The sequence below is a fragment of the Sus scrofa genome, chromosome 2 (assembly GCF_054392235.1).
Source record: "Sus scrofa isolate SSC_HxYL_T2T_F1_AM1 chromosome 2, Sscrofa_HxYL_maternal_Yorkshire_Landrace_v2.0, whole genome shotgun sequence".
Taxonomy (NCBI): domain Eukaryota; kingdom Metazoa; phylum Chordata; class Mammalia; order Artiodactyla; family Suidae; genus Sus; species Sus scrofa.
This window is the reverse complement of record NC_139384.1, coordinates 60,451,149-60,479,112: the sequence shown is the minus strand read 5'-3', so window position 1 is coordinate 60,479,112 and position 27,964 is coordinate 60,451,149. Positions and strand designations below refer to the sequence as shown.

Genomic DNA, 27,964 nt, shown 5'->3' with positions numbered 1-27,964 from the left:
CAACTTTCTAGAGACTTACAGCCCAGCCCGCCAAGACTGAATCATGAAGAAATAGATCTAACTGAACAGACTGATCACTAGAAATAAAATTGGAATATGTAATGAAAACACTTCCTACAAACAAAAGTCCGGACCAGATGGCTTCACAGGAGAATCTGTCAAACTTACAAAGTAGAACTTATACCCACCCTCCTTAAACTTTTCCAAAAGGTATAAGAAGGAACACTCCCAGACATTCTATGAAGCCACCATCACCCTAATACCAAAACCAGACAAAGATACTACCAAAAAAAAGAAAACTGTAGGCCAATATCTTTGATCAATATAAACACAAAAATTCTAAACAAAATTTTCACCAACTGAATCCAACAACATATGAAAAAGATCATACACCACGAAGAAGTGGGATTCATCCCAGTTCATAAGGATGGTTCAACATATGCAAATCAATGTCATACACCACATTAACAAAAGAAAGGTCAAAAACCACATAATCATCCCAATAGATGCAGAAAAAGTATTTGACAAAGTCCAACATCCATTTATGATCAAAACTCTTACCAAAGTGGGTATACCTTAACATAATAAAAGCCATTTATGACAGGAGTTCCCGTAGTGGCCCAGTGGTTAACAAATCCGACTGGGAACCATGAGGTTGTGGGTTTGGTCCCTGCCCTTGCTCAATGGGTTAAGGATCTGGTGTTGCCGTGAGCTGCAGTGTAGGTTGCAGACACGGCTTGGATCCCGCGTTGCTGTGGCTCTGGCGTAGTCCAGTGGCTACAGCTCTGATTCGACCCCTAGCCTGGTAACCTCCATATGCCACGGGAGCAGCCCAAGAAATGGCAAAAAACAAACAAAAAAAGCCATTTATGACAAACCCACAGTCAATATACTACTTAATGGAGAAAAGCTGAAAGCCTTCCTGCTAAAATCGGGAATAAGACAAGGATGCCCACTCTCACCACCTTTATTCCACATAGTATTAGAAGTACTAGCCACAGCAATCAGAAAAACAAAAGAAAAAAAGTTATCTAAATTGAAAGAGAAGAGGTAAAATTGTCACTATATCCAGATGACATGATACTATATATAGAAAACCCTAAGGACTCAACCCAAAACTACTACGACTGATAAGCGAATTCAGCAAAGTAGCAGAATACAAGATTAACATTCAGAAATTGGTTGCATTTCTGTATACTAATAATAAAATATTATAAAAGGAATATAAAAATACAATACCTCTTGGGTTTCCTGTCGTGGCTCAGTGGTTAACGAATCTGACTAGGAACCATGAGGTTGCGGGTTCAATCCCTGGCCTTGTTCAGTGGGTTAAGGATCCAGCATTGCTGTGAGCTGTGGTATAGGTTGCAGATGCGGCTCAGATCCCAAGTTGCTGCGGCTGTGGCGTAGGCCGGCAGCTACAGCTCCAATTAGACCCCTGGCCTAGGAACCTCCATATGCCCCAGAAGTGGCCCAAGAAATGGCAAAAAGACAAAAAAAAATACAATACCTTTTAAAAATCACACCCACAAAAATTAAATACCTAGGAATAAACCTGACCAAGGAGGTGAAAGACTTATTTGCTGAGAACTATAAAACATTAATCGAGGAAATTAAAAAGGATTAATTAAAGAAATGGAAAGATAGTCCGTGCTCCTGGATTAAAATAATTAATACTGTTAAAATGGCCTTATTACCCAAAATGATCCACAGATTTAATGTGATCTGTATCAAATAACCCAAAATATTTTTCACAGAACTAGAACAAACAATCCAAAAATTTATATGGAACCATAAAAGACCTAGAATTGCCAAAGCAATCTTGAGGAAAAATAAACCATGAGGCATAACTCTCCCAGACTTCAGACAATATTACAAAGCTACACTAATCAAGACAATGTGGTACTGGTACCAAAACAGACAGACAGACCAATGGAACAGAATAGAGAACCCAGAAATAAATCCAGACACCTATGGTCAATTAATCTTTGACAAAGGAGGCAAGAATATAAAATGGGAAAAAGACAGTCTTTTCAGCATGTGGTGCTGGGAAAACTGTACAGCTGCATGTAAATCAATGAAACTAGAACACACCCTCATACAACGTGCACAAAAATAAATTCAAAATGGCTTGAAGACCTAAACATAAAACAAAACACTATAAAACTCCTAGAAGAGAACATAAGCAAAACATTCCCTGACGTCAACCTTACAAATGTTTTTTCAGGTCAGTCTCCCAAGGCAACAGAAATAAAAGCAAAAATAAAGCAACGGGACCTAATCAAGCTGACAAACTTTTGCATAGCAAAGGAAACCATAAAAAAAAAAAAAACCTAAGGAATGGGAGAAAATAGTTTCAAATGATGCAACTGACAAGGGCTTAATCTCCAAAATATACAAACAACTTAAACAACTCAACAGCAAAAAAACCAACAACCCAATTGAAAAATGGGCAAAAGACCTGAATAGACATTTCTCTAGGAAGATATACAGATGGCCAACACGCATATGAAAAAATGCACATCACTAATTATTAGAGAAATGCAAATCAAAACTACAATGAGGTACCACCTCACACCAGTTAGAATGGCCATCATTAACAAGTCAACAGATAACAAATGCTGGAGAGGGTGTGGAAAAAAGGGTACCCTTCTACACTATTAGTGGGAATGTAAATTGGTATAACAACTATTGAAAACAGTATGGAGGTACCTCAGAACATTAGGTATAGAACTACCATATGACCCGGCAATTCCACTCTTGGGCATATATCCAGACAAAACTTTCAGCCAAAAAGATGCACGCCTCTATATGTATAATTTCATCACTATTCACAATAGCCAAGACATGGAAACAAACCCACATGTCCATCAACAGATGAATGGATTATGAAGATGTGGTATATACATATATAATGGAACACAACCCAGCCATAAAAAAGAACAAAATAATGCCATTTGCAATAACATGGATAGAACTAGGGACTCTTATACTAAGTGAAGTAAGTAAGAAAGACAAAAACAAACACTATATGATACCATGTATCTGGAATCTAATGTATGGCACAAATGAACTTTTTTACGGAAAAGAAACAAACTCATGGACTTGAAGAACACAGTTGTGGTTGCCAAGTGGGAGGGTTCGGGATGGACGGGGAGCTTGGGATTATGATATGCAAACTACTGCATCTGGAGTAGATAAGCAATGAGATTCTGCTCTATAGCACAGGGAACTATATCTAGTCACTTGTGATCAAACATGATGGAGGATAATGTGGGTTATATGGGTATGACTAGGTCACTTTGATGTACAGTAGAAATTGACAGTACAGTGTAAATCAACTATAATGGAAAAATAAATATCACATTTAAAAAATAAAAAGACAAAATTTTCTCACTGAACTCTTTCCAGACATAAAATATCTACTGAATTGGCTCACCCAATTGAATAGTTTACCAATTAAAATTTTAAGGCAAATAAAGGAATTTTTGTAATAAAAAAAGATCTCAAAAAGGAAAGTAACCTATTTCTTAGACTTCTCTAAATTTCAACCAAGAGGCAAAAACACTCACTAACCATTAAGAAAATGCAATAAATACACTTCTTTGCTAGTCAGAGGCTGCTGGTATAGTAACCCCTGTTGAGCATATCATACCTATGGGACAGAACCTACTTTTTTCCTTCCAATCCTAACTTCATAAATGTAAATCCAAGGGGAATTCTGACACAGAACCTCCAAACTGAAAACAAAAGCAAAATCATATTTGCTTTAAAATGATCACCCTAGGAGTTCCCGTCGTGGTACAGTGGTTAATGAATCGACTAGGAACCATGAGGTTGCGGGTTCGGTCCCTGTCCTTGCTCAGTGGGTTAACGATCCGGCGTTGCCATGAGCTGTGGTGTAGGTCGCAGATGCAGCTCAGATCCTGCGTTGTTGTGGCTCTGGTGTAGGCTGGCAGCTACAGCTCCGATTAGACCCCTAGCCTGGGAACCTCCATATGCCGCGGGAGCAGCCCTAGAAAAGGCTAAAAGACAAAAATAAATAAATAAATAAATAAATAAATAAATAATAAAATGATCACCCTAAATATCACAAGTGAATTGTTAACAATCACCCCTTCTCTCTTCCCTTTGCAAAGACATAAAAAATATATGGCCAATTTTTTGCTACATACAGGTAACAAAGAGCTTCTACATCCATGGAAAAGAAGGAAGGGCACCCAAGAAACCCCACATCTGATCATCCAAATATTGTGCGGACAATATTTCCACTAATCAGGAATCAATGAAATCTGTTACCAACCAAATACTGGCAATAGGTGTTGAACAAGGGCTGTCAGGACAAGCAATAAGAGGAGAGTCACACCCCAAGCATCACCACAAGAGACAGGGGCCCAACACCAAGGAGCAACAGGAAGGTTCTGGGCAAGTGCTAAGACACCAGGACTGAGCTTTATTGTTAGAAACAGGTGGACAGAAATGACCCCTCTCCTTTCCATGCCCACCTTTCCTATCCATCCTGCCCAGGGCCAACATGGGTATAAAGATAGAACATGGAAGACTAGAAGGCAGGGAGATGAAGTCTAAAAGCAAATGCACAAGAGTGTGTTGAGGCCAGCGGCTAGTTCCACCATCAGCTCCAAATGGGCAAGCATAGTACCCTCCCTAAGAACTGACCTGTGACATCCAGGTGGAAGGAGACCTTTTGGCCCCCAGCCTCGCAGCTGTACTCTCCTGCATCTGCCTTGACCGCCTTCTGTACCACCAGCTTCCGAGTGCAGTCCTTGGCTTCCACACGCACTTTTGAGCTTGAAGTCAGCTTCTTCCCATCCTTGTACCATGTCACCTCCGTCTGGGCCTGGGCCACCTCACAGCTCAGTGCAGCACTGGCCCCCACCACAGCCTGCATTTCACTGTGTGAAGGCTGCTCCTTGGCAAACACCACTGAGGGCTCTGGAGACAGAGAGGGATACACAAGGTCAAAGACACCATCTCATGCAGGAAGCCAGCACCAGGAAAAGAAAACCTGGATGGGAGGCAGGGGTGACCAAAGAGGTGACTGGAGACTTCTCCATGCTCTGCACCAGCTGTGGGGCCTGCAGAAGCCCCTCTGCCTTTTTCAACAAGTAACCCAATTTACCTTCTCCCACAGGCAATGGAGATTGCTCAAGTTGGGCATATCGTGAAAGTCTTCCATGCACGATGGAAAGCAAAGGTTATGATGCTGCACACCTCCACTTTGCTAGATTAATCCAGTGTTTTATACCCCCAGTGCATGAGAGTTCCTCTCACCTACTTCAGTGTTATCAACTGTTCTCAGTTTGGTGGAACTAAAGTTCTATCGCCTTTGGCTCTTTCTGTTTTTCCAGTGACTGACAAACTGATGCACATCTGATGTTTTTTGGTCTTTAAGATTCTGTGTTTGTGATATCGTTTTCAACATTAACTCCATTTTCAACAGAATTGTCTTTTTCATAAACATTTTTAGAAACTCTTTAATAAATGTTAAAACACTGACGGCTGTGTGCAAAATTCTTCCTCATTTATGTGCCTTGCCTTTTCACTTTCATAGTGTCTTCTTATCCAAAAAAAGTCATTAATCTTCATACAGACATTATAACCAATGTCCTTTGTGATTAGTGCATTTCTATTCTGTTTACAATATATTTCACACATGGAGGTCACTAAATAATCTGCACTGTCTGCTTAGAGCTTGTTTTACATTTCACATTAATGTCTCTAAACTATGTGCAGTTGATCTTTGTATGTGATATGAAAGAGACAGCCAATTTTATTTCATTTTTTTTCTCTATGGTTAATGACTTCAGCATCCTAAAGACTATCCTTTCTCTATAGTTCACATTGGCAACATGGTGAAAAAAAAAAAAAAGGCTAGGTAGGTTCTAGCCCAGTTAGGCAGAATTTATCTATCTATGCACTTAGACTGTGTTGTCTTAATTACTGAAGTTCTATAAGAGGTTTTGCAAATGAATCGACTGACAAGGGATTCATCTCCAAAATTTATGAACACCTCCTACAGCTCAATACCAAAAAAACAAACGACCCCATCACAAAATGGGCAGAAGATCTAAACAGACAATTCTCCAAAGACGACATACAGATGGCCAAAAAACACACGAAAAGATGTTCAACATCACTCATTATTAGAGAAATGCCACTCAAAACCACTATGAGGTACCACCTTACACCGGCCACAATGGCCAGCATCCAAAAGTCCACAAACAATAAGTGCTGGAGAGGCTATGGAGAAACAGGAACCCTAGTACACTGGTGGTGGGATTGTAAATTGGTGCAACCACTGTGGAAAGCAGTCTGGAGATTCTTCAGAAAACTAAACATAGAACCACCATTTGATCCAGCAATCCCACTCCTGGGCATCCATCCAGAGAAAACCAAGACTCGCAAAGACACATGTACTCCAATGTTCATGGCAGCACTCTGTGCAATAGCCAAGACGTGGAAACAACCTAAATGTCCATTGACAGAGGAGTGGATCAAGAAGATGTGGTACATATACACAAAGGAATATTACTCGGCCAATAAGAGGAACAAAATACTGGCATTTTTAGCAACATGGATGGACCTAGAAACTATCATGCTAAGTGAAGTCAGTCAGACAATGAGACACCAACAACAAATGCTATCACTGACATGTGGAATCTGAAAAAAGGACGCAATGAACTTCTTTGCAGAATAGATACTGACTCACAGACTTTGAAAAACTTATGGTTTCCAACGGAGACAGTTCAGGGGGTAGGGGAATGCGCTGGGGGTGTGGGATGGAAATCCTAAAAAATTGGATTGTGAGGATCATTGTACAACTACAAAAGTAATAAATTCATTGAGTAATAAAAAAAAGGGGGGGTTGACATCTGGTATAGAAAATGCTATGATTTCCTGCACTATACAGTAGGGCCTTATTATCTTTGTTCTTTTTAAGAGTCTTTGGCCTTTGTAACCAACCTGTCAATTTTCATCCCACTCAAAAGGATATACATCTTGATTTTGACCAAGAATAAACATCTTGGGAGTTCCCGTCATGGCGCAGTGGTTAATGAATCTAACTAGGAACCATGAGGTTGCGGGTTCGGTCCCTGCCCTTGCTCAGTGGGTTAACGATCTGGCATTGCCGTGAGCTGTGGTGTAGGTTGCAGACGCAGCTCGGATCCTGCGTTGCTGTGGCTCTGGCGTAGGCTGGCGGCTACAGCTCCGATTCGACCCCTAGCCTGGGAACCTCCATATGCCGCAGGAGTAGCCCAAGAAATAGCAAAAAAAAAAAAAAAAAAAGAAGAAACATCTTTTAGTCCTTCGTGCTTTCTATTTTTTTAGATATTCTTTTATCTCTCACGATGACGTATAATTTTACCCACTTAACATCATTAAACTTAAACATCATTTATTAGACTTCAATTAAAAATTAATGCTTTTAAAGCCATTGTTGATTCTTTTAAAACTTCATATTCCAAGTGTTTGTTGCCTGCATAGTGTTTTGTGTACATTGATTTTTGTTTAGTAATTCTTATAAGTCCCTTTCCTTTTTTAATTTTTAATATACTTTTATTAAAGTCTAGTTGATTTACATTGTTGTGCCAATTTCTGCTATACAGCAAAGCGATCCAGTCATATATATAAATACACGTGTATATATATGTATGTGTATATATATATATACACACACATTCATACATGTGTATATATACATATACACACATTCATTCATGTATGTGTGTGTGTGTGTGTGTGCACGCGCATGCACGCACGCACGCACATTCTTTTTTAATATTACTTTCCATCATGGTCTCTCCCAAGAGATTGGATACAGTTCCCTGTGCTATACAGTAGGACCTACACAATAGGACCTTATTGTCTATCCATTCTAAATGTAATAGTTTACATCTACTAACCCCAAACTCCCAGTCCATCCCTCCCTCCTCCCTCCCCTTGACAACCACAAGTCTGTGAGTCTCTTCCTGTTTTGTACATGGGTTTAGTTGTGCCACATTTTAGATTCCACATGTGATATCATACGGTATTTGTTTTTCTCTTTTTTTTTTTTTTTTTTTTTTTTTTGTCTTTTTGCTATTTCTTGGGCCGCTCCTGCGGCATATGGAGGTTCCCAGGCTAGGGGTCGAATCGGAGCCGTGGCCACCGGCCTACACCAGAGCCACAGCAACGCAGGATCCGAGCCGCGTCTGCAACCTACACCACAGCTCACGGCAACGCCGGATCGTTAACCCACTGAGCAAGGGCAGGGACCGAACCCGCAACCTCATGGTTCCTAGTCGGATTCGTTAACCACTGCGCCACGACGGGAACTCCCTGTTTTTCTCTTTCTGATTTAATTCACTTAGTATTAGAATCTCTAGTTGCACCCATGTTGCTGCAAGTGCCATTATTTCATTATTTTTTATGGCTGAGTAGTATTCCATCATATACTGTACCACATTTTAATCCATTCATCTGTCAATGGACATTTGGGTTGTTTCCACGCCTTGGCTATTGTGAATAGTGCTGCTATGAACATACAGGTACAAGAATCTTTTTGACTTATAGTTTTGTCCAGATATAGACCCAGGAGTGAGACTGCTGAATCATATGGTAGTTCTATTTTTAGTTTTCAGAGGAACCTCCATACTGTTTTCCATAGTGGTTGTATCAATTTACATTCCCACCAACACTTAGGAGGGTTCCATTTTCTCCACACCCTCTCCAGCATTTGCTATTTGTAGACTTATTAATTATGGCCATTCTACCAGTGTGAGGTGGTACCTCATTGTTCTGATTTGCATTTCTCTAATAATTAGTGATGCTGAACATCTTTTCATGTGCCTACTGGCCATCTGTTATGTTTTCTATGGAGAAATGTCTATTTAGGTCTTCTGCCCATTTTTAAATTGGGTTGTTTTTTGTTGCTGTTGAGTCATATGAGTTGTTTATATTGTGGAGATTAAGTCCTTGTCAGTTGCATCATTTACAAATATTTTCCTCCATTCTATAGGCTGTCTTTTCCTTATTTTTATGGTTTCCTTTGCTGTGAGAAAGCTTGTAAGTTTGATTAGGTCCAATTTGTTTATTTTGTTTTTATTTTTATTGCCTTGGGAGACTGACCTAGTAAAACATTTGTATGGTTTATATCAGAGAATGTTTTGCTTACAATCTCTTCTAGGAGTTTTATGGTGTCATGTCTTATGTTTTAAGTTATAAGTCCTTTTATAAGTCTAATCATTAATATATTGAATTTCCTGGAATGATAAAAATACTATCTATTTAAAGGAACTTTTGTTATTTTCCATCTTATACTTTTGTCTTATTTTCCTCCTTACTATGTTTTCCAATATTAAAAGTGATGATAGAAAGGCCTTCTTATCTTATTTCATTCCCAACCTAAATCTTTCACTTTGAGTGTGATGTTAGCTGGTATTATCTGTAGTACCATTTTTCAAAAAAAAAAGAAGCACCATTTTACTTATAGCTTGTTGTGGTTTCATATCATGAAACAATGGCAAATTTCATCAAATATTTTCTCAGGTTATATGACATTAAATTTTATTACACATTTTAATTCTGCATTTATTGAAATAATCAAAACATTTCTGTCTTTCCTTCTGTTAATATTATTCACTATGTAGACTTTCTTTTTTTTATAGGGCTGCACCCACAGCATTTGGAGTTCCCAAGCTAGGGGTCAAATTGGAGCTGCAGCTGCCAGCATACACCACAACCACAACACAGGATCCAAGCTGCATCTGTGACCTACACCACAGCTCATGGCAACACCAGTCCTTAACCCACTGAGCAAGGCCAGGGATCTAACCAGCGTCCTCATGGACACTAGTTGGGTTTGTTACCACTAAGCCATGATGGGAACTCCATTTATGTAGATATTCTAATGTCTAATGTTCAATCATACATTCTTAGTCTATGACTTCCATCATAGTGTACTGGTCTCTTCATAGGTTGCACTGTTGATTAATACGTTGTTTAAGCTATTGGCTTTGACAGTCATATGAGATTGTATATAACTTTAATTCTGCATATTTTCTTAGTAACATTTCATTATCAATTTTATGCTACCTCCATAAAGTGAGTCGGGGGTATATTTCCTTTTTCTATTCTGTAAAAGAATCTCCATGAACATGGAAAATTTTCTTCCCAAAATATTTGGTATAATTTATCCACAGACACTTGGTTTATGCTTTTCTCTATGAAAAGATTTTTTTAAATTACTGTTTCCATTTCTTCAATGGTTATAGGACTGTTTGAGTTTTCTATTTCTTCTTTGTGTCTGTTTTGATATAGTTTTCTAGGAACTCAAGAAATTGTTACAGCTTTTTAATTTCTTTTTTTGTCTTTTGTCTTTTTAAGGCGGCACCCACGGCATATGGAGGTTCCCGGGCTAGGGATTGAATCAGAGCTATTGCTGCTGGCCTTTGCCAGAGCCACAGCAATGCCAGATCTGAGCCTCATCTGCAACCTACACCACAGCTCATGGCAACGCCAGATCCTTAACCCACTGAGCGAGGCCAGGGATCGAACCTGCACCCTAATGGTTCCTAGTTGGATTTGTTTCTGCTGCACCAACACAGGAACTCCAGCTTTTTAATTTTTTACCATGAAATCATTTGTCATGACTTCCTCAAATAATGTATCACAAATAAACATAGCTGGTTTTTGGTATCTATACACACTGAATACAGACACAATACCACACTGTTTGGGGTAGCACCTAGGAGTAATTGGGGGACTGCAGCAGCTGACCCCTAACTCACATCAAGACTCTTTTGACAAAAGAAAACACATTTATTTCTCATCCTTCTCTATGAACTGGTCTCAGAGGCACAGACACACACTAATCATTAGTAACTGCTTGAAATAAATGTTAGTATACCAGTCAGACAGCAATTATGTTGTCAACTTAAACAAGGCATGCTGATATACTATAAGCTCCTTATCCTCATCATTTCTTTCTTTCTTTCTTTTTTTTTTTTTTTTTTTTTTTTTTTTGCTTTGGCTTTGACTTTTTAGGGCCACACTTGTGGCATATAGAAGTTCCCAGGCTAGGGGTCAAATCGGAGCTGCAGCTGCCAGCCACAACAACATGGGATCCAAGCCACGTCTGCAACCTACATCACAGCTCACAGTAATGCCAGATCCCCTACCCACTAAGCATGGCCAGGATCGAACCCGAATCCTCATGGATACTAGTCAGACACGTTTCTGCTGTGCCACAATGGGAACTTCCTTTATTCCTTATCATTTCTAAATTTATACATCAGCCTCCAGGGAAATATTCACAAAGAATGCCCTAACTGAAAACAAAAGTTAAAAAAAAAAAAATTTGTTTTAAGAAGACCGAAGCTGAGTCTTAAAAGCTATCTACAAATATTCTGAAGCAGCCAAAATTCCTCCTTACTATTGGTCAATAGGACCCAAATATCTCACTACATATGGTTCTGCATGAGTGAATCTCTGGCAGTTACCAGAACATCAACTTACATATCTCCAGATGAGATTTCCCTCATCTACTTCAGAGGCAAAACCCAAGTAGATTCGGAGTCCCAGACAACAAAGAAAACCAGGGGTGCAGGCAACATATAACTGAGGATCACTGTATAAAAAACATCACTCAGGGTGGATAGACAGCCCCACTCCTTCCTACACACTTATCTAATACAGTCACACTTGGCCCAGCCATAGGAGGAAAAATAGGAAGGTGGGAGGATAGGGGGATGTGTGTGATGAAGAGAACACTATGAGCAACATGGGCTCTGCATCAGTGCCATCAAATCCAAGCAAGACAAACTGATCACTCCAAGGAACTGACCTGTGACATCCAGGTGGAAGGAGACTTTCTGACCCCCAGCCTCGCAGCTGTACTCCCCGGCATCTGCCTTGCCCGCCTGCTGCACCACCAGCCTCCGGGTGCAGCCCTTGGCCTCCACATGCACTTTTGAGCTTGAACTCAGTTTCTTCCCATCCTTGTACCATGTCACCTCCGTCTGGGCCTGGGCCACCTCACAGCTCAGTGTGGCACTGGCCCCCGCCATGGCCTGCACTTCACTGTGTGCCGGCTGCTCCTTGGCAAACACCACTGAGGGCTCTGGGGACAGAGAGGGATACACAGGATCAAAGACACCATCTCAGGCAGGAAGGGGAAAGAAGGCCTAATGTGGACAGGCAGGGGTTAGGAATAGAGACCTCTATAGGTTCTGCTCCAGCTGTGTGGCCTCAGAAATCCCCTTCCCTTTCTCATGAAAAACTAAAAAAATTTAAACATTTTCCCTCAGATACATGTGGGCTGTTCCAGGTTGGGGCCTTTGGGAAAGACCTCCCCTGCTCATGGGATCTGCAGCCTACTGAGGCCTGTGTTCCTCAACCTGCCTAGATGATGCTTCCATCTTTTCCATGAGGTGATGCAGGGAACTTTTCACCTGTTTCCATCAGAAGCATGGAGGCTCAGTGCCCTTGCCTGCTCTTCATACTGTCAACTTCTGTCAGTCTGGTGGGAGGGCTTATACTTCCTACTGGCTTTCTTTTTCATTGTTTGAGGAATAATGAAGCTAAGCACCTTTCCCAGTGTCATTGGGTTCTCCATTGCTGTTAGTTCTTCTTGATGACACTAGTCAAGTCTTCCCCACTCACTAATAATAGGCTCTCTCTCCTCTTGATTTGTTTTAAGGCACTCTTTATATATTCAAATATTAGAGAAAGGCCAATATTCTCAGTTTTTTGTATATTCTCACCTGTGTGACTAATATTTTTCACTCTCCTAAAGAGTATTATGAATCAAAATTTTTAATTTTAACATATTCAAATATGTCTATTGTTCAGGGCATTGTGTTCTTTAAGAAGTCTTTCCTTACCATTAAATCTTTAGAAAATACAGATTATCAGCTGAGGTTTTATGGGTTTAAGCTTTAACACTGAGGTTTCTAACCCAACAGGAATCGACTTTTGTCTGGTGTGAATTTCTATGACAATTTAATTTTTTCCACAGCTTAAGCAATCCAAGCACTATTTATGAAAACAACACCCTTCCTATAATTCCTATACACACAATAGTTTAAAAAAAAAAATGGGGGAGTTCCCGTTGTGGCTCAGTGGTTAACGAATCCGACTAGGAACCATGAGGTTGTGGGTTCCATCCCTGGCCTTGTTCAGTGGGTTAAGGATCCGGCGTTGCCGTGGCTGTGGTATAAGTCGCAGGTGCGGCTCAGATCTCACGTTGCTGTGGCTCTGGCATAGCCTGGCGGCTACAGCTCCAATTCAACCTCTAGCACGGGAACCTCCATGTGCCGCAGGAGCGGCCCTAGAAAAGGCAAAAAGACAAAAAAAAAAAAAAATCAGACATTTAAGTCTGTACTCATCCAGATAATCACATCTTTTTGCATTCAATATCTTAATGTAAAGCTTTCTATTAATTAGCATTGTCAATGTCAAACCCAAGGTGTAATCCTACACTATGACTTTCATCTAGGTATTTGATCCCCTTGACATATTGCTGAACTCATGTTGGTAACATTGATATTTATGATTTTGGCCTTGGCATCCACAATGGATTAGTCTGTAATTTCATTCTCGCTGCCTTTCTTGTGCAATTTTGGTATTGATGTTATGTACTATACACGAAAAGAGTTATAGAGTATTTCTCCTTTATCTGTTTCTAGGACCATCTGCATAGGCAAGGAATAACAGTTTTCCAAGATACTTTTACAGTGAACCAGAGAACACTGGGCTGAGGAAATTGTTTATTATTGATCCTACTCATTGAAAACTCAGAACTATCTTCTTGTCTCAGCTTTTAATATAGTTTACTTGGGCTTAGCCAAATTTCATAACTTTTTTTTTTTTTTTTGGCGTTTTAGGGCCACGCCTGCGGCATGTGGAGGTTCCCAGCCTAGGGGTCAAATCAGAGCTACACCTGCCAGCCTACACCACAGCCACAGCAACACAGGATTTGAACCACGTCTGTGACTTATACCATAGCTCATGGCAATGCCAGATCCTTAACCCACTGAGCGAGGCCAGGGGTCGAACCCACAACCTCATGGTTCCTAGTTGGATTCGTTTCTGCTGCATCACAACAGGAACTCCACTTCTCCTTTCTTTTTTTTTTTTTTTTTTTTTTTTTTTGTTGTTGTTGTTGTTGTTGTCTTTTTGCTATTTCTTGGGCCGCTTCCGCAGCATATGGAGGTTCCCAGGCTAGGGGTCAAATCGGAGCTGTAGCCACCGGCCTACACCAGAGCCACAGCAACATGGGATCCGAGCCGCGTCTGCAACCCACACCACAGCTCACGGCAACGCCGGATTGTTAACCCACTGAGCAAGGGCAGGGACCGAACCCACAACCTCATGGTTCGCAGTCGGATTCGTTAACCACTGCGCCACGACGGGAACTCCTCTCCTTTCTTTTTAATCTTAAAAAATTCTGTAATATCCTCCTAAAACCACACTTGACAGACATAAGCAGTGGGACCTGGAGAATCTATACACACCCACAAATCATTCTATACTGGCATACTCCCAAATTATTACACATTGACACCTAGGACTCAATGGGTGAAGGCAGCTCATTCAATATTAAGACTATCTTCAGAGAAGGAGAATAACCTGATTTCTTAGATTCCTCTATGTTCCAGCCATGAGACAGAGACACTCTCTAACCATTAGGAAAATAAAATGAAATAAATCCTACTTTGCCAGTCAGAGGCTGCTAGAAGAGGAAATACTCCTGATGAAATTATATTAATGTGACAGAGTCAACTTTGTTATTGTCAGGGAAATTGACGATAACACAATAATAGTGGGGGACTTTAACACACCACTTACAGCAATGGAGAGATCATCCAGACAGAAAATCAACAAGGAAACACAGGCCCTAAATGATGCATTAGACCAGATGGACTTAACAGATATTTATAGGACATTCCATCCAAAAGCAACAGAATACACATTCCTCTCAAGTGCACACAGAACATTCTCTAAGACAGATCACATCCTGGGCTACAAATCAAGCCTCAGTAACTTTAAGAAAATTGAAATCATATCAAGCATCTTTTCCAACCACAATGCTATACGACTAGAAAACAACAACAAGGAAAAAAACCTGTAAAAAACACAAACACATGGAGACTAAACAACATGCTAATAAACAACCAATGTATCAGAAGAGTTCAAAGAGGAAATTAAAAAATATCTAGAAGCAGAAGTTCCCATCGTGGTGCAGTGGTTAACAAATCCGACTAGGAACCATGAGGTTGTGGGTTCCATCCCTGGCCTTGTTCAGTGGGTTAACGATCCGGCATTGCCATGAGCTGTGGTGTAGGTTGCAGACGCAGCTCGGATCCCAAGTTGCTGTGGCTCTGGCATAGGCCAGCAGCTACAGCTCCAATTAGACCCCTAGCCTGGGAACCTCCACATGCTGCGGGAGCGGCCCAAGAAAAGGCGAAAAGACAAAAAATTAATAAAATAATAACAAAAGGATAACATTAAAAAAAATTACCTAGAAGCAAATGACAACAAAGATACAACACTCCAAAAGCAGTTCTAAGAGGAAAGTTTATAGCAGTACAAGCCCACCTCAGGAGACAAGAAAAAGCTCAAATAAACAAGCTAACTTTACATCTAAAGCAGCTAGAGAGAGAACAGACAAGACCTAAAGTTAGTAGAAGGAAAGAAATCATAAAGATCAGAGCAGAAATAAATGAAATAGAAATGAAGAAAACCATAGAAAAGATCAATGAAACGAAAAGCTGGTTCTTTGAAAAGATGAACAAAATCGATAAACCCTTAGCCAGACTTATCAAGAAAAAAAGAGAGAGGACTCAAATCAGTAAAATTAGAAATGAAAAAGGAGAAGTAACAACGGACATCACAGAAATACAAAGGATCATAAGAGACTACTGTATGCAACTACCCACCAATAAAATGGAAAACCTAGAAGGAATGGACAAATTCTTGGAAAACTACAACCTCCCAAGACTAAACCAAGATGAAATAGAAAAGATGAACAGACCAGTCACAAGAACTGAAATTGAAACTGTGATTAAAATACTTCCATCAAACAAAAGTCCAGGACCAGATGGCTACGCAGGCGAATTCTATCAAACTTTTAGAGGAGAGCAAACACCTATTCTTCTGAAACTATTCCAAAAATTGCAGAGGAAGGAGTACTCCAAAACTCATTCTATGAGGCCACCATCACCCTGATACCAAAACCAGATAAAGATACCACAAAAAAAGAAAACGACAGGCCAATTTCACTGATGAAGATAGATGCAAACATCCTCAACAAAATACTAGCAAACCACATCCAACAATACATTAAAAGGACTGTATATCATGATCAAGGGGGATTTATCCCAAGGATGCAAGGGTCCTTCAATATCTGCAAATCAATCCGTGTGATATACCACATTAACAAACTGAAGAATAGAAACCATATGATCCTCTCAATAGAGGCAGAAAAAGCCTTTGACAAAATCCAACACCCATTTCTGATTAAAAAAAAAAAAAAAAACCTTAAGAAAGTGGGCATAGAGGGAACCTACCTCAACACAATAAAGGCCATATATGACAAACCCACAGCGAACATCATTCTCAATGGTGAAAAGCTGAAAGAATTCCGGCTGAGATCAGGAACAAGACAAGGATGTCCGCTCTCACCACTACTATTCAACGTTAGTTTTGGAAGTCCTAGCCACAGCAATCAGAGAAGTTAAAGAAATAAAAGCAATCCAAATGGGAAAAGAAGAAGTAAAACTATCATTATTTGCAGATGACAAGATACTATACCTAGAGAATCCTAAAGATTCTACCAGAAAACTTAGAGCTTATCAATGAATTTGGCGAAGTCACAGGATACAAAATTAACACACAGAAATTGACTGCATTTCTATATACTAACAATGGAAGATCAGAAAGAGAAATCAGGGAAGCAATCCCATTTACCACTGCATCCAAAAGAATAAAATACCTAGGAGTAAACCTATCCAAAGAGACAAAAGACCTGTACTTTGAAAACTCTAAAACACTGATAAAAGAAATCAAAGATAACAAGAACAGATGGAAAGACCATCAAACAGATGGAAAGACCATGCTCTTGGACTGGAGGAGTTAATATTATCAAAATGACTAGACTATCCAAGGCAATCTACAGATTCAGTGCCATCCCTATCAAATTACCAAGGACATTTTTCACAGAACTCAAACAAAAGATTTTAAAGTTTGTTTGGAAGCACAAAAGACCCAGAATAGCCAAAGACATCCTGAGATAGAAAAATGGAGCTAGAGGAATCAGGATACCTGACTTCAGTCTATCCTACAAAGCAACAATCATCAAAACTGTATGGTACTGGCACAAAGACAGAAACATAGATCAGTGGGACAGGATAGCACGCCCAGAATTAAACCCACGTACCTACAGCCAACTAATCTATGACAAAGGAGGCAAGAATCTACAATGGAGAAAAGACAGTCTGTTCAATAAGTGGTGCTGGGAAAACTGGACAGCCACATGGAAAAGAAGGATATTAGACCACTCCCTAATACCATACACAAAAATCAACTCCAAATGGATTAAAGACCTAGATATAAGGCAAGACACTATAAAACTCTTAGAGGAAAACATAGGCCAAACACTCTCCAACATAAATGACAGCAACATCTTCTCAGATCCACCTCTTAGAGTAATGACAGTAAAAACAAAAATAAACAAATGGGACCTAATTAAACTTATAAATTTCTGCACAGCAAGGAAACCCTAAACAAAACAAAAAGACAACCCACAGAATGGGAGAAAATCTTTGTAAATGAATCAACTGACAAGGGATTCATCTCCAAAATTTACGAACACCTCCTACAGCTCAATACCAAAAAAACAAACGACCCCATCACAAAATGGGCAGAAGATCTAAACAGACAATTCTCCAAAGACGACATACAGATGGCCAAAAAACACACGAAAAGATGTTCAACATCACTCATTATTAGAGAAATGCCACTCAAAACCACTATGAGGTATCACCTTATACTGGCCACAATGGCGAACCTCAAAAAGTCCACAAATAGGAGTTCCCATCATGGCTCAGTGGTTAACGAATCTGACTAGGAACAATGAGGTTGCAGGTACGATCCCTGGCCTTGCTCAGTGGGTTAGGGATCCGGAGTTGCCATGAGCTGTGGTGTAGGCTGCAGAAGCGGCTCAGATCCTCACTTTGCTGTGGCTGTGGTGTAGGCCGGTGGCTACAGCTCCAATTGGACCCCTAGCCTGGGAACCTCCATATGTCATGGGAGCAGCCCAAGAAATGGCAAAAAGACAAATTAAAAAAAAGTCTACAAATAAGCACTGGGGAAGGTGTGGAGAAAAGGGAACCCTATTACACTTTTGGTGGGAATGTAAGTTGGTGCAACCACTGTGGAAAACAGTCTGGAGATTCCTCAGAAAACTAAACATAGAACTACCATTTGATCCAGCAATCCCACTCCTGGGCATCCATCCAGAGAAAACCATAACTCGCAAAGACACATGTATTCCAATGTTCACTGAAGTACTATAAACAATAGCCAATACATGGAAACAACCTAAATGTCCATCAACAGAGGAGTAGATGAAGAAGAGGTGGTACATATACACCATTAAAAGGAAAGAAATAACGGCATTTTTAGCAACATGGATGGACCTAGAAATTATCATGCTAAGTGAAGTCAGACAGTGAGATACCAACATAAAATGCTATCACTTACATGTGGAGTCTAAAAAAATGGACACAATAAACTTCTTTGCAGAACAGACAGATACTGACTCACAGACTTTGAAAAACTTTTGGTTTCCAAATGAGACAGGTAGGGAGTGGGCTGGGTGTTTGGGATGGAAATGCTGTAAAATTGGGTTGTGATGATCATTGTACAACTATAAATGTAATAAAATTCTTTTAAAAGTTAAAAAAAAATAAATCCTGCTTTGCTAGTCAGAGGCTGCTAGAAGAGTAACTACTCCTGATAAGATCATATTAATGTGACACAGTCAGCTTTTGCCCTCCCATTCCTAAATTCATAAATGAAAATCCAAGGGGAAATCTGACATGGAACATCCAAACTAAAGACAAAGCAAAATAAGATTAGCTCTAAAATGATCATCCCAAATATCTCAGGCAAATCACTACCAATCATCCTTTCTCTCTTCCTTTTGAAAGGACATGAAAACAAAATGTGGGCCTATTTTTTGCTACATTCAGATATCAGAGAGCTTCTATGTCCATTGAAAAGAAAGAATGGGCACACCATAAACCCCACATCTAACCATCCAAACTTAACTTTTTTCTCTGTCCTTTTGTCTTTTCAGGGCCTCACCTGCAGCACATGGAGGTTCCCAGGCTAGGGGTTGAATAGGAGCCATAGCCGCCAGCCTATGCCACAGCCATAGCAACTCAGGACCCAAGCCATGTCTGCAACCTACACCACAGCTCATGGCAACACCAGATCCTTAACCCACTGAGTGAGGCCAGGGATCGAACCTGCATCCTCATGGATGCTAGTCGGGTACGTTAACCACTAAGACACAAAGGGAACTCCCAAAGTTACCTCTTAAGAGAACTTCAGTATGATTAGAATATTTCTTCTAAGTTGGGGTCAATGAAACTGAAACATCTCTTGCTGACCAAGAACCAGCAGGAGGTGCTGGATGAGAACATGCAGTGAGTGTAAGGACATATAATGGCAGGAGAGTCACAAATGCCCAGGTTTACTTCACACCCCAAGTATCAGGAAGAGCCAGGGTCCTGACACCATGCAGCAAATGGAAGGTTCTGGGCTGGTGCTAAAAGATTGGGACTGAGGCTTACTGTTGGAACAGGTGGACAGAAATGACCCCTCTCTCTTTCATGTGCACCTTCCCCATTCATCCTCTCCTGGCCCCAAAGTGAATATGAAGATTTGGAGCATGAAGAGATGAAGGATGAAGACAAGTGAACAGGAACATGCTGCTGGCAGAAGCCAGTCCCATCATCAGCTCCAAATGGAAGAGCTTAGTGTCCTCCCCAAGAACTAACCTGTGACATCCAGGTGGAAGGAGACCTTCTGACCCCCAGCCTCACAGCTGTACTCCCCGGCATCTGCCTTGCCCGCCTGCTGCACCACCAGCCTCCGGGTGCAGCCCTTGGCCTCCACATGCACTTTTGAGCTCGAACTCAGCTTCTTCCCATCCTTGTACCATGTCACCTCCGTCTGGGCCTGGGCCACCTCACAGTTCAGTGTGGCACTGGCCCCTGCCATGGCCTGCACTTCACTGCGTGCTGGCTGCTCCTTGGCAAACACCACCGAGGGCTCTGAGAACAGAAAGGGATACACAGGGTCAAAGACACCCTCTCATCAGGGAAAGAAGACCTGGATGGGGAGGCAGGGGTTGGGGCTGGAAACCTCTCCAGGCTCTGCACCAGCTGTAGGCCTGCAGAAGACCCTGCCCTTCTCAGCAACAAGTAACACAATTTTTACACTCCCTCTCAGATCCATGTGGGTTGTTCTGGTGTGAGGATACTGGAAAGACTTCTGTGCTCATGGAATCTGTAGGATCCTGAGGCCTGTGTTCCTCAACTGCCTAGATGATGCCACCATCTCTTCCATGATGTGATGCAGGGAACTTTTCACCTGCCTCCATGGGAATCACTGAGGCTTGGTGCCCTTTGTGCTGTCAACTTCTGTCAGTCTGGTGGGTGAGCTTCTACCTCCCCCCCAGCTTTCTGTTTCATTATCTGAGCACTTTTCCCAGTATTATTGTGTTCACCACTACTGTTAGTTCTTCTTGATGACACTATTCAAGTCCCACTCACTATTCCCTCTCTCTTCTGGATTCACTTTAAGGCACTCACATATTTAAATATTAGAGAAAGGCTGCTATGTAGGTTTTACATATATTCTCAGCTGTGTGACTCACATATTTCACTCTTTTAGGGAGACTTCTGATGAATCAATGTTTTTATTTTTTAACACACTCAAATGTGTATATAAATTGTGTTGGGGCATTTGTGTTCTATTTAAGATACATTTCCTTACCTTAAATCTTTAGAAAATTCACATTATCAGCTGAGGGTTTTATGGATTTAAGCACTGAGGTTACTAATCCAGCAGGAGTTGACTTTTGTCTGGTGTGAATAACTATAACTATTTAATTTTTCCATATGACTGACTGGCCCAAGCATTATTTATGAAAACAACATTCTTCCTTCTCTTCTCCTGTGGACATCAAGGGTAAAACATGGGGGATGGAGGGGTCGCAGGAGTCCACTATTCAAGGATCTATTATGAGCTCGGTCTTCTGTTCCTTTGATCTGATACTAACTATCCTTGCAGGGAGATTCCCTTGTCTTAATTACTGTAGCTTTGCCATAATTCTTGATATCTGGTCACAGCAAAGGCCCTCACCACTTTGCTTCCTTCATAAAAAATATATTGCCTCTACTTTGCCTTTGGAATCTATTCTTCAAATGTGCCACATCTTGCAAAAATTTTTGATTTGGATTTTGTTAATAAACATCATTTATTTTTCCATGGATTTTTATCCATCTATTACAAACTCTTGAATGTTTAATAATTTCCCACACACACAGCCTCCTAGCCTTTCACCAGACTTGGAATAAGAAATATGATACTTCTGATGCTATTGTAACTCTTTTATAATTTTAGTGGCCAAGCCTTTCTTGCTAGAATATAGATACAGAAATTATTTCTGCAAACAGATTTTTTTTTAACTTGGTAATCCTTCTAAAGAATTTTCCTCAGTCTAATAATTTATCTCTGGGATTTTCTGAGTTGATAACCACATCATCAGCATATTCCACCTTTAGTTTTTAATGAAATAGTCTGTTATACTTTTTCCTCCTTACTTGTCACAGTGGTTAGAGTGGCCTATGTGCATTATCCCTAATATCAAAGCTTTCATGATAAACTTTGTGTGATATTTTTGGGTTTTTTCCTGCAGGACCTTTTTTAAAGTTAAGGAAGGTCACAGACGTGGCTCAGATACTGCGGTGCTGTGGCTGTGGTGTAGGCTGGCAGCTGTAGCTCCAATTCGACCCCTAGCCTGGGAACCTCCATAGGCTATGAGTGCAGTCCTACAAAGCAAAAAAAAATTTATAAAGTTAAGGAAGAACACTTTTATCCAGTGTGTTGAGGATTTTACAGCAGAAATCGATGCTCAATTTTATCAAACTTGCTTCTCAATTTATGCTGTTTAATTTTAATCAAACATTTTAGTCTGTACTCATCCAGATAATCACATCGTTTTGCCCCTTCATGTCAAGTTTTCCATTGATTAATGTTGCCATGTTAAAACATACATGCAACCATGGACTATGACTTTCATCTAGGCATTTGATCCTCTTGACATATTGCTGAACTCATGTTAATAACATTGTATTTATAATTTTGGCCTTGATATCCACAATGGATTGGTCTGTAATTTTAACCTTCCTGCCATTCTTGTCTGATTCTGGTATCCACACTATGTGTTGTGCAGTAAGAGAGTTACAGAGTGTTTCCCTTTTTTCTGTTTCTAGGACATCTCCAGAAGCATGGATTAATAGTTTTCCAGGATATGCAGTTCCTGTTGTAACTCAGCAGGTTACAAACCTGACTATTATCCCTGAGGATGCAGGTTTGATCCCTGGCCTTACTCAATGGGTTAAGGATCCGGTGTTTCCTTAAGCCATTGGCATAGGTCACAGGTGCGGCTTGGATCCCACTTTGCTATAGCTGTGGCATAGGCTGGCAGCTACAGCTCCGATTTGACCCTTAGCCTGAGAAATTCCATATGCCGAATATGCAGCCCTAAAAAGCAAACAAACAAACAAAAAACTTTTCCAGGATATTTTTTTATAGTGTACCACAGAATTACCAGGCTGAGAAGACTTTTCATTATTGGTCCTACTGATTGAAAACCCATAGAAAAACTTGAATGCTCTATCTTCATGTGTCAGTTTTCATATAGTTTACCAGGATCTTGCCAAATTCACAAATTCTCAATTTTTTCACTTGAACTATTATGTAGTATTCTCCTAAAACTACATTTTACAAAGATATATGGTAGATCTGGGGTATCTATACACACCCACAAATCATTCTCTACTGGCACAGTCTCAAACTGTTATGTGTTAGCACCTAATCCAACCCATTTGGCATTAAGACTCTCTTCATAGAAGGAGAATAACCTCATTTCTTAGACTTCTCTATGTTCCAGCCATGAGACAGAAACACTCACTAACCAAGAGGAAGATGCAAGGAAATAAACTTTGCTTTTCTAGTCACAGGCTGCTGGGACAGTAACTCCTTGAAAGCAAATCATATTGATGGAACAAAACTGGTTTTTTCCTCTCCATTCCTAAATTCATAAACGTAAATCCAAGGGGAATTCTGGCATAGAACATCCAAACTGAAGACAAAGGCAAATCGTAGTTTCTTTAAAATGATCACCCTAAATATCACAGGTGAATTGCTAACAACCATCCCTTCTCTCTTTCCTTTACAAGGGAAGAAAGAGAGTCCTATATTTCGCTACATAGAGCTATCAGAGAGCTTCTATGTCCATGAAAAGGAAGGAAGGGAATCCCAGAAACTTCAAACTTGATCATCCAAATTTCACAGTTGAGATAAACACAAGGACAATTATACACCCAATATTTCCTCTAATTTAGGATCAATGAAATTTAAACATCTCTTGCCGACCAAGAACCACCAGGAGGTGCTGGATGAGGGCATGTGGTAGATATAAGGACATATAATGGCAAGAAAGTCACATGTGCCCAGCTACTTCACTTCCCATGTATCGCGTACAGCCAGAGTCCTGACGCCATGGAACAACAGGGAGGTTCTGGGCAGAGGCTAAGAGATTGGGACTGAGACTTACTGTTGAAACAGGTGGACAGAAATGGCCCCTTTCCCTTCCATGTAAACCCCCCATTCATCCTCCCCTGGTCCCAAAATGGTATCAAGATGGGACATAGGAGCTGAGAACATGAAGAGATGAAGGCAAGTGCACAGGAACATGTTGCCGGCAGAAGCCAGTCCCATTATTAGCTCCAAATGTGTGGACTTAGTATCCTCCCCCAGAACTAACCTGTGACATCCAGATGGAAGGAGACCTTCTGGCCCCCAGCCTCACAGCTATATTCCCCGGCATCTGCCTTGCCTGCCTGCTGCACCACCAGCCTCCGGTTGCAGCCTTTGGCCTCTACACGCACTTTTGAGCTTGAACTCAGCTTCTTCCCATCCTTGTACCAAGTCACCTCCGTCTGGGCCTGGGCCACCTCACAGCTCATCACGGCACTGGCCCCTGCCACAGACTGCACTTCACTGCGAGCTGGCTGCTCCTTGGCGAACACCACTGAGGGCTCTGGGGATAGGGAGAGATATTCAAGGTCAAAGACAGCATCTCAGGTAGGAAAAGAAGGCTTGGGACATAAAAATGGGAGGTCAAGAAACATCTCTCCAACTTATGTACTAGAAGTGTGGCCTAGAAAAGTGACAGTGCCTTTACAGCAATGTATCTTATGCAATGTATCTATGCATTCTACCACTGCCTATTTAAAGTGGGAACTCTAAAAAACTTCCTCTGTGCACAAATCCTCTCGGAGAGGAACTGTGGAGTCAAGTATGGGTGCATTCCTCAACCTTCCTAGATGAGGCCAGAACCTTCCCACACGATTTGGCAGGACATTCTCATCTGCAGTGAATGAGAGTTGCTGAGGCTCCACACCCTGGTTTACTCTCACTGTTGACAATCTGGTAGGAGTGAAGTTGTACCTCCCATGGCTGTCTTTTACATTTTTCTAGTGACTCACAAAGTAAAGGACCCTTTCTGATGGTTTTGGTTATCAGTGTTTGCTCTCCTGCAGTGTCACCATTCAATATTTTTGCCCAAATTTCAATAACACTGTCTGCCATTTATTTGTTCATTTTCAGGATCTTTCGATATATCTAAATGCCAGAGCAGTGACAATTAGGTGTCTTCTAAATATCTTTCATATGGATATGCTTTGCTTATGCTATCTTCAGAGGAATCTACATTTTTAGTTTTAATGCAGTCAAATATGTCAAGTTTGTTTCATTATGGTTAGTGCACTTGTATTCTAAGAAATATCATTCTTTATCCTGAGGTAATTAAAAACACTGTTATCATCTAAGAGTTTTATGGTCTTCCCTTCCACTCTGAGGTCTCTAACCCAACAGAAGTTGACTGTGTGTGATATGAGCGACTGGTCCAATCTTTTTTTCTACATGGGTAAATGGTCCAAGCAGTATTTACTAAAACCACGTTGTTCCCATTCCTTGCAGAAATTCACGTTATAAAAAAAAAAAAAAAGGAGGGCATTTGGTCATCCATTCAGGTGCAAGTCTCTGTCAGAGCTCTCTATTCTGATCCTTGGTCTGTGTGTCTATCCTTGCAGATGCTCACCATTGTACCCATTACAGAAGCTTCATAACAGTATTGCTATGTAGTACAGCAAATAACTCACCCTTTGCTCTTCTTCAAGAGTGTACTGACTGTGATCTTTGCAATTTGCTTGTCAAGTTTCAAAATCCCCACCAAAGAAACATTTGTTTGTAATTGCTATTAAACATTTTTGATTCTTTCATGGATTCCTACCCAACAATTTAGAACTTCTTGACTGTCTCTCAAAACTTTTTAATAATTTTTCACAAAGAGCCTCTAATCACTGTTTATTAGACTTTGAATTAGAAAATTACTATTTTGACACTAATGTACCTCTTTTAAATTTTCATTTTCCAGATGTTTGTTGCTACTGTGTAGACATAGAGATGTCTTCTTCATATTGACTTTTTACATCATAATTTTTCTCAACTGTCTTATTAAGTCTCATAATTTATATTTTGAATAAATCATATTATCTGTGAATTCCACCTTTTTTCACATTTTCATATCTTTTACTTTATTTTCTTCCTAACTGTGCTGTACAATGTTGGCTAAAGGCAGTAACAGTTGGCCTCTTTTCTGGTTCCCTATCTCACAGGCAAAGCTTTCAAGAAAGCTTTCACTTTTTGTGTGCAATTAGCTGGTTTGTCTGCAGCATCTTTTATCAAACTAATAAAGAACTGTTTTATTAATAATTTGTTTTAAAAAATTTATGGCATGTGGAGTTCCCGTCATGGCTCAATGGTTAACGAATCCAACTAGGAACCATAAGGTTGTGGGTTCGATCCCTGGCCTCGCTCAGTGGGTTAAGGATCTGGTGTTGCCATGAGCTGTGGTGTAGGTCGCAGACATGGCTTGAATCTGGCGTTGCTGTGGCTCTGGTGTAGGCCGGCGGTTACAGCTCCGATTAGACCCCTAGCCTGGGAACCTCCATATGCTGCAGATGCGGCCCTAGAAAAGACAAAAACAAAAGCAAAAAAAAAAAAAAATTATGGCATGGGAATTACCATTGTGGCACAACAGAAACAAATACGACTAGTTTCCATGAGGATGCAGGTTCAATCCCTGGCCTCATTCAGTGGGTTAAGGATCTGGCGTTGCCTTGAGCTGTGGTGTAGGTCACGGACACGGATCAGATCCCGCGTTGCTGTGGTCGTGGCGTAGGCTAAGCAATCATAGCTCCGATTCATCCCTTAGCCTGGGAACTTCCATATGCTGCAGGTGTGGCCCTAAAAAGAAAAAAATAATAATTATTTTTTTTTAATTTATGGCACGAATTGATGTTTACTTTATTGAACATTTTTCTGTATTTATAATCCCAAATTTTATCGAACTTTATTCTGCACTTACTAAGGTAATTGCTTTGTTTTTTCTTTTAGTCTGTCTATACCATGTGTTATACTGCTTTGCTAATGTTCCTAGTGTTTAAACAGCCTTGCATTTTTGGACTATGACTTTCATCACAATGTATTACTAATTTACCTCTTAACACATTGCTAAATTTATTTTGATAATATTTTGTTTCAGATTCTGGCCTGTAATAAATCCATAATGGATTCACCTGTAAATTTTGATTCTTACTATTTTCCTTGTCAGATATTAGTGTCAATGTTACACTATCTACATGAAACAAATCAGAGTATGTATCTCTTTTTTCTATTCTCTAGAAGAATCTCCATGAACATGGATTTTCTTTCCAAAGTATCTCATACAATTACCAGTAGAGCCTATGGGCTTAGATCTTTCTCTATCAGAAGATTTATTATTATTGTTCCAATTACTTAAAAGGTTATGGGACTATCTGAGCTGTCAAGTGTTTCTTGTGTCACCTTTTATATTGTTTTCTAAGAATGTGATCAATTTGTCAAAGTTTTCATATTTATTGCCATGGAAAAATTTGTCATAACCTCCTAAAATACCATTTTTAAATATATATAGTATATTTTTAGTATCTATGTACATCCACAAACCACTGAACACAGATACAATACCAAACTGTCACGTGGTGGCATCTAGAAATCAATGAGGGACCATAACCCACATTTGATATCAAGACTCTCCTAACAAAAAGAAATACATTTATTTCTCATATTTTTTTATGAAGATGTCTAAATCTATAAATAAGACTTCAAGAGAAAGTCTGACATAAACTGTTCTAACAGAAGACAAAAGGCAATTCATATTCACTTTAAAAAGAGAGGTCCAGACCTCACATGTGCATATCTCAGGCATATATTGACAAGTTTTCGATAAAGTAAAGATCTGTTTACTTTACACACACATTGCAAGAAAAATAGATCTAGATTTTGCTATATGTAGATGCACAGATAACTTCTACATCCATGTGCAAGGAGGAAAGAATATTCAGAATATCTAAAACTTTAATAATCAATAGTTCGGTCTTGAGATAAATGCAAGTACGACTATGTGGCAGAAATTTTCCCTTATCCTAGTTTAGCAAAATTCAAACATCTCTCCCTAGTGTAAATCCACATGAGTTGCTAGATGAGGACATCTGGG

The 27,964-nt window shown here is 40.2% G+C and overlaps 1 protein-coding gene across 50 annotated transcripts in view; it reads right to left on the bottom strand.

The window, feature by feature from the left end:
- The window catches only part of OBSCN (obscurin, cytoskeletal calmodulin and titin-interacting RhoGEF), a 217,031-nt gene that overhangs the window by 159,344 nt on the left and 29,723 nt on the right, over positions 1 to 27,964 (bottom strand). For all 50 annotated transcript variants that reach the window (XM_085012099.1, XM_085012100.1, XM_085012105.1 and 47 more), the window contains exons 9-12: positions 24,128 to 24,403; positions 20,070 to 20,345; positions 11,846 to 12,121; positions 4,678 to 4,953 (exon numbers count right to left, since the gene is read on the bottom strand). In XM_085012099.1, the coding sequence (XP_084868225.1) occupies positions 4,678 to 4,953; positions 11,846 to 12,121; positions 20,070 to 20,345; positions 24,128 to 24,403 (1,104 nt within the window). The remainder of the gene's footprint in view (positions 1 to 4,677; positions 4,954 to 11,845; positions 12,122 to 20,069; positions 20,346 to 24,127; positions 24,404 to 27,964) is intronic.